The sequence below is a fragment of the Myotis davidii genome, unplaced genomic scaffold, assembly GCF_000327345.1.
Source record: "Myotis davidii unplaced genomic scaffold, ASM32734v1 scaffold208, whole genome shotgun sequence".
NCBI classification, from domain to species: Eukaryota; Metazoa; Chordata; class Mammalia; order Chiroptera; family Vespertilionidae; genus Myotis; species Myotis davidii.
Window position 1 is genome coordinate 1,181,457 of NW_006299706.1, and position 7,584 is coordinate 1,189,040.

At 58.2% G+C, this 7,584-nt stretch overlaps 1 protein-coding gene across 1 annotated transcript in view; it reads left to right on the plus strand.

Moving 5' to 3' along the window:
* EFNA3 (ephrin-A3) overlaps nt 1–3,770 on the plus strand; it is an 8,728-nt gene extending 4,958 nt beyond the window's left edge. The window contains exons 4-7 of the mRNA XM_015571683.1: nt 1,428–1,717; nt 2,110–2,175; nt 2,363–2,440; nt 2,669–3,770. Coding sequence (XP_015427169.1) covers nt 1,428–1,717; nt 2,110–2,175; nt 2,363–2,440; nt 2,669–2,799 — 565 coding nt within the window. The 3' untranslated portion in view covers nt 2,800–3,770. The remainder of the gene's footprint in view (nt 1–1,427; nt 1,718–2,109; nt 2,176–2,362; nt 2,441–2,668) is intronic.
* Nucleotides 3,771–7,584: the final 3,814 nt, after the last annotated feature.

A 7,584-nucleotide genomic window follows, 5' to 3' on the forward strand; every position in this document is an offset into this window, starting at 1 on the left:
AAGGCCGAGGAAGTCGGGTAAGGTGGGCAGGGACCCTCCAGGCCCTTCCCCGTGCAGAGCCTCGGAACACCTTTCCTAAGAGACCGAATTACTGTTGGCGGAACTGGGAGGTGCCTGGCGACATGGGGAGCCAGTCCCTCCCCTCAGGGAGTTCTCAGGGACTCCGGTGGTTTGACATTTTGCCAGGGATCCCATGCCGTCTTGTGTCCACCACTCTCCCTCTCACCGCGAGATGCATGATTCCTACCCCAAGGAAAGGAGGGGAGATTCCTGCCTCGTTCTCTGAGTTTTTCTCCCATCTCCACGTGGACAGTGTTAGGACCAGCGCTTTGATGATGACGAATAAGGCAGGTGGGGATGAGAGACCCAGCATCTGCTTCTCTGTCCCACAGGAGGCTCAGGGAAGTGCGAGGAACAGCCATCTTGTCCAGGCGCTAGGCCCACGGCTCTGCCCAGCATCTTTAAGGGACAGTGGTGCCAGGTTGAGGACAGAGGGAGACACATAGACACGGAAGTTTGGGCTGGTTGGTATGATACCATGTGGAGCCTTGATGCTGAGCTCTTTAACTCCCTGATGTGTTGTCACATGGGGGACCTAATGCCCATGTTCTCAGGGAGGAGGTCAGTGGGACTGAAGGTACAGAGACCAGTGTTACTGCAGAGAAAGCATGTGCCTGTGTGTGTGTGTGTGTGTGTGTGTGTGTGAGAGAGAGAGAGAGAGAGAGAGAGAGAGAGAGAGAAAGCAGGGAGGGAGTTTGAGGTGCGGAGGTCAACCAATCCTGGTGTGCAAGTTCACACATACAACCGAGCCTTTCCATGTGTCTGCCGCCGGGTGGTAGACATGTGTGTGTGTGTGTGCGCCCTAGAACTCTGCATGTACATGCATGAAGCCTGCATACATGTTCGTGTGAGGACAGGTCCTATGGGACTGGCCTTGGCGTGGGACCGGCAGCCGCGGGAAAGCATGTGGGGAGATGGGATGGAGGCGCTGATCTATCCGAAGGGATTCCTCCCACTGTCACTATTCTCCCTGCCTCCACCCCCCCGCCCCGCTGGTGAATTATGGGGAGTGGAAGGAGGAAATCCGGGTCTGGGTCTGGGAATCGGAATCGCAGGGGCCTGCGCCGTTTCTGTGGTAACCAAGCCGGCGTTCCCTACTTCCCTCCACCTTTCTCTCCGCCTCCTTTCCTCGGAGGCCGGCGGGGCTTCCCTGCGCCTTTTCTGCCCTCTGGTGGCCGCAGGAGGACAGAACCAGAAACGGGCCGGAAGTCCAGCGCGGGCCCTGGCGGCACGGGGTCCTGGGGAAGGCAGGGACTGGGGGAGGGGGCTCCGAGGAGCCGGGAGGACCCTGGGGAAGGGTGCGGTAGAGAGTGGGTGGCCTGGCGCTGCTCCTCTCTGACCTGCTGCCGGTTCCCCGGTCCCCGCAGCCTGCGGCGAGAGGGCTACACGGTGCAGGTCAACGTGAACGACTACCTGGACATCTACTGCCCGCACTACAACAGCTCGGGGCCGGGCGGCGGGGCGGAGCAGTACGTGCTGTACATGGTGAGCCGCGCCGGCTACCGCTCCTGCAACGCCAGCCAGGGCTTCAAGCGCTGGGAGTGCAACCGGCCGCACGCGTCCCACAGCCCCATCAAGTTCTCGGAGAAGTTCCAGCGCTACAGCGCCTTCTCTCTGGGCTACGAGTTCCACGCCGGCCACGAGTACTACTACATCTGTGAGTGCGCCGGTCCCGGGCGGGCGGGCATCGGGCCGCTGGGCGTGATCCCCGGTCTGGGGCTCGGGAACGGGGCCTCGGGATCTCAGTTCCCAGACAGTGCAGTGGGGCTGGGAGTGTTTGGTGCGGCCTCGGTGTGGGTCGGAGCCACTTGCTGTGCCCAACATTCCAGGGGTGGGACCTCAGGGGTCTGGGTAACTTGAGGTCCAGGAACCGGGGGTGGGGGTGGGGGGGGGCTGCTGGCGCTGACAGCTGAGCCTCGTGACCAGTGTCCATGGTGACCGGAGCTACGGGAGGAGACTCCCCGGGAGGGGCAGGGAGAGGGCGAGTTTCTGAGTGAGGGCACGAGGTGCAAACCGGGAAAGGCCGCTCAGGCTCCGTGTCCTCCCCAGCCACGCCCACCCACAACCTGCACTGGAAGTGTCTGAGGATGAAGGTGTTCGTCTGCTGCGCCTCCAGTGAGTATAAGCGGCTCCCAGCCGCCACCCCATCCTCAGCTCCCCTGCTTTGGGGCTCCCCTGGCTTCCTGGGGATGAGGGCGGAGGGCACAGGAGAGGGGGACTCGCTCCCCAGCTGTAGCAGGGGGAGGGGATCCCTGGCCCTGACTCTCCCCTCCTCTTTCCCCACCCACACCCTACCCCACAGCATCGCATTCCGGGGAGAAGCCGGTCCCCACTCTCCCCCAGTTCACCATGGGCCCCAATGTGAAGATCAACGTGCTGGGTGAGTTCGCAGCGCCCTCTGGTGGCCACTGCTGGAACCGCAGTCCCCTCCCCGGTGCCTGCTCACCTCGCATGACTTCCCCCTGGGGACACCCATCCCTCCTACCACCGTGGGTGGTCACGTCCCCTGCTCCCCTCCTGCTGCTGCTGCTGCCGCCGCCGCTGCCGCGTGCCCCCGCCTCGGCGCGCAGCCCAGCCCTTATCTGTCTGTCTCTCCATCTCTCCGCAGAAGACTTTGAGGGAGAGAACGCACAGGTGCCCAAGCTGGAGAAGAGCATCAGCGGGACCAGCCCCAAGCGGGAACACCTGCCCCTCGCGGTGGGCATCGCCTTCTTCCTCATGACACTCCTGGCCTCCTAGCTCTGCCCCCTCCCTCAATGGGGGCGATGGGGCGGGGCGGCCCAGATAGGGAGACTTTGGCCTCTCCAAGGGAAGCCTAGCCCAGAGGCCTAGACCCTCCTCCAGTGGCTGGCTGCAAGTGGGGTCTGCACCATACATCTGTGCCCATCCCTCTGCCCCCTCCCTCCACGTGTCACTGTAGTGGACCAGGCACAGGGAGGCCATGGGCCCCAGTGGCCTTATGGCTTGGGTAATGTTTGGTACCAAACTGGGGGGCCATAAAAGGTAGTGCTCAGGACTCCCTGACCCCTGGTGCCCTCCTCTTTTGTCCCCCCAGAGAGACAAATATGCCCCAAAGAGAGCAAATTGAAGCGTGGGAGACACCCCCACCCCTCTCTTCCAGGGGCAGAACACAGGGAGGGGACTCGATGGGCGAGGGGGTGGCATCGCCCGCTGCCCCCTTACCCTGTTTACAGCAATAAGCACGTCCTCCTCCCCCCCCTCCCACTCCCAGGATTGTGGTTTGGATGGAATCCAAGTTTACAAGTAGACACCCCTGGGGGGGTGGGCAGTGGAAAAGGGTGACAAGGGGTGGGCACTGGGGTGCCAGGCAGGCATGTACAGCTCTATATCTCTATATATATGTACAGACAGACAGAGTCCCTCCCCTCCTCACCCCCCTGACCTTCCTTGACTTCCCCTTCCAACTTCAGACCCCTTCCCCACCAGGCTAGGCCCCCTACTGGGGGACCCCCTGGCCCCTCTTGTGTCTTCTGTGAAGACAAGACCTATGCAACGCACAGACACTTTTGGAGACCGTGAGACAACAATGCCCTCCCCCTCCAGCCCTGAGCCAGGACCCAGCTCCCAGGACCTTACTCTGTCCATCCTCTGTGGTCCCCACCCACCCTCTGGGCCTTTTTCAAGTGCTTTGGCTGTGACTTTCATACTCTTGCTCTTAGTCTAAAAAAATAAACTGGAGATAAAAATAAGTGTGTGTGACTCCCAGGGCTCCTGAGCCTTCTGTACACTAGACACAGGGCCTTTGTGGGGGAGGGTACTGTAGGGCCAACGGGACCACTGCTCACCGTGTTCTAGAACTTACCTTGAGGAGGCAGCTCTGTGTGGAAGGAGCAACAGGGGCTGCCCAGCTGGGCCTGGGTGACTTTGGGCAACGTCTGTGAGCCTCGAGTGTCTCATGAGAAAATCCTGGGTACAGCCCTGGCCGGGGACCTCCATTGTTGGATACACCACGCTTCTGGGTTCAGTCCCCCATCAGGGCACATACAAGAATCAACCAATGAATTCATAAATAAGTGGAACAACAAATCTATGTTTCTTTCTCAAGAAAAAAATCAATGAAAAAGGAAAGAAAACCTGGGTTATAATCCCTCTCCCCGGGTTAGTGTAAGGGTTAAATGCAGGAGGATAAGCTCCATTGTTGGATACACCACGCTTCTGGGATCAGTCCCCCGTCAGGGCACATACAAGAATCAACCAGTGAATTCATAAATAAGTGGAACAACAAATCTATGTTTCTTTCTCAAGAAAAAAATCAATGAAAAAGGAAAGAAAACCTGGGTTATAATCCCTCTCCCCGGGTTAGTGTAAGGGTTAAATGCAGGAGGATAAGGCTCAATCAGTGACGGATTTCTCCTTTCCACTTCAGGGTGTGACCCTAGATAGGAAGGAAATTATATCTTTATTTTTACTCACCTGTAGCTAAAATTTAACCTTCTCGTATGTACTCGGGCAACAAGCCACAATAGTTAACAGTGCCTGTGACTTCATAACCAACAGAAATCATAGATGTTTTCGACTGCATTCGTTTTTGGAGCTATCTCAGAATAGCATTTACTCTCCACACTACTTTGAAATGACAAGGTAGTTAGTTATTAGACCTTCCTTGTTTTTACCGTGTTAATAAAAACCTATATATTACTATGCCAAAACAAGTAAATGCTTTGATAACTGTTTCAATATAATTGGTTTCCTTTGTAAATTTATTTTATTTGTTTAAGATGTTGTGGCCAAAGGGCTGAGAGTTTGCTGGTGCTGGGCCGCACGCACCCGGCAGCCTGTGAGAGGACAGGAGGGGAAGGGGAGGAAGCCCAGAGCTGCTTCTGAGGCGCCGCTGCCCGGGCCAGGCTGCGTGAGGCCCGGCGTACGGGTGGGCACTGTGTGGGGCGTGCTGATAGGGACCAACGTCTATCGAGCCTTTGCTTGCCCAGGGTGAGGGGGTGCCTTTTCCTCAGTGCCAAGCTGTGCACCCTGGGGACTCCATCTCAACCAGGCTCTCTAATTGTCACTGTGTGGGTCCTGGGTGAGTGCCCTCCTGGGTGCCCCTGGGGCTCTTGCCAGCAGCATTGTGGGAGTCCCTGGGCACAGGCCCTGTGTCTCTCCTCCTCTGTACTCATGGGAAATTAAATTTCAGCCCTACCCTGGAGGGTGAGTAGGTCTCCCACGGGCAGAGCAGGGAGGAGTGAGGATGGGAGGACAGATGGGGAAAGAACCAGGGCCAGTCAGTGCACCAGATGAGACAAGGCAGCAAAGGGAGGCCCATTCGTCCAAACGATGGTGGGCATTGGGGGGGCACCTGCTGAGCGCAGGCTGTATGCTGGGTGGTGGGGACACAGAGAAGAGGGTCTCCACCCTCGAATGCGCTCATCATTGAGCGTGTGCTGACGGGGAGGAGTAACACACGTGTGACCGTGTGACCAGGGACAACGTGGTGAAACGCCAGGAGGCTGTGGGACATGAGGAAAAGCGCACTCTCACCTGGGGACACGGGGAGGAGGCTGCCAGGAGGAGGCGGCACACGCAACTGGAGCCCCACTGGGTAGAGTCTTGAGGGCCTGAAGGCTGAGGAGGGGGGTTTGTCCCACGAAGGAGCCACAGCAGTGGGCCTAGGCTGCAGGCTCCCTCGATCCCAGGGCCTCGTGGGGCAGAATGTGGCCAGCTGAGCGGGGAGGGCCTAGTGGATTCAACTCCAGGAACGGGAAGACTGGGCAAAGGCAGGCACCTGCAGTCAGGAACTAGGACGAGCCCCTCCCATTCACTGAGCACCTACTATGTGCCAGGCACTGTGCCCAGTGCCCCATGTGCCTGTGAGCAGCGTGCCCTCGGGAGCCTGACCACCCCAAAGCACAGACAGGAAAACGGAGTGTAGGAGGCTGTGTCCCTTGCTAGGGTCACACGTCCTGTAAGCTGGCGTTCAGAGTGGGTCTGGGAGTCGGGCGCGGACCACTGGAACCTGCACCAACACCTGCAACCCTTTCCCACAATCCCCGCTGCCTCCCTTCCCCCCCCCCCCAGCAAAGCTACTCAGAGTTCCGGGGGAAAGACATCACAGGACCTCAGACGGGTCAGGCGAGCTGATCTGAACCCCACATTCTAGATGGGAAAACCCGGGCTCATTCGGAGCAAGTGACTTGCCTAGTCACTCAGATGTTCGTGGCAGAGCCAGGACGGGGACGTGGGGTCGTGACCCCCACCTTTTTTTTTTCATCCTGTGATGCACCTTCCCAGGAACCAGGGGCTGATGTCTGAAACCTCACCGTTAAGGAGGAGGCACCACCTACCTGAGATCCCTGTTCATTTGCCGTGAGGCTGGGGCTTCAGGAAACTGGGGTCCTGCTGGGATCTCCCCTCAGACAAGGCTTCAGGCCTCAGAGCACGAAGGCAAGTGAGGTGAGGGGAGCATTTCGATAGACAGACTGGGGTGAGGGGTCAGCACGTGGGTAGACAGAGACCAGCGACCTTGAGCCCTGGCACAGCCCGGTGTCCTGGCCAAGGAAGACGTGAGATGACACCAGTGGCAGGGCCCGGGGGTGAGGGGAGGGTGAGGCAGGGCCCACAGTGCAGACTCAGTGCCTACAGGGTGGGATAGACCGGAACAAAACAGAATAGCGGTGGCTGTGCGGCTGAGTGGGATCGCAGGGAGGGAGGCAGATGGCGACAGGACAGGACAGGACAGGGAAGGGAAGGGAACGGCCAGGCTCGGCCACCTCCTTCCTGCTCCCACACTGTGGGAGCAGGAAGGAAGGGAGTCCGCTGATGGCGGGTGGGATCCCAGCACCTGGGCACGTTGTGGTTGTGCTGTCCCCACCCGGAAGCCCAGGACCCTCAGGCAAGGGAAGGTCAGTGAGCTGTGCCCAGGAGGGCCTCCTGCCCACCCTGGCAGGCCCGTCCTCCTCCTCCTCGTGTCTCCTCTGGCTGCCCCCACAAGGGCCTCATAGCAACACAGGCCGGCACTCCCAGCGGCTTTCACAGGGACCCCGTCCCCCTGCTGCCCTCCCCAGGGTAAAAACAACAGCAACACCCTAGCTGATTTGGCTCAGTGGATGGAGTGTCAGCCTGCGGACTGAGGGGTCCTAGGTTCGATCCCGGTCGGGGGCATATACCCAGGTTGCGGGCTTGATCCCTAATGGGGGCATGTAGGAGGCAGCCAATCAATGATTCTCCTCGTTGATGTTTCTATCTCTCTCTCCCTTCCTCTCTAAAATCAATAAAAATATATCTTAAAAAAACACTGGGTCAAATGGAAGTTCTAGTTTAATTTTTTGAGGAAACACCATACTATTTACAGAGTGCCTATAGCAGTCTGCATTCTCACCAGCCGTGCAAGAGGGTTCCTTTTTCTCTGTATCCTCTCCAGCACTCATTTGTTGATTTATTGATGATAGCCATTCTGACAGGTGTGAGAGGGTACCTCATTGTTGTTTTGATTTGCATCTCTCAGATGATTAGTGACTTTGAGCATGTTTTCATATGTCTCTTGGCCTTCTGTATGTCCTCTTTCAAAGA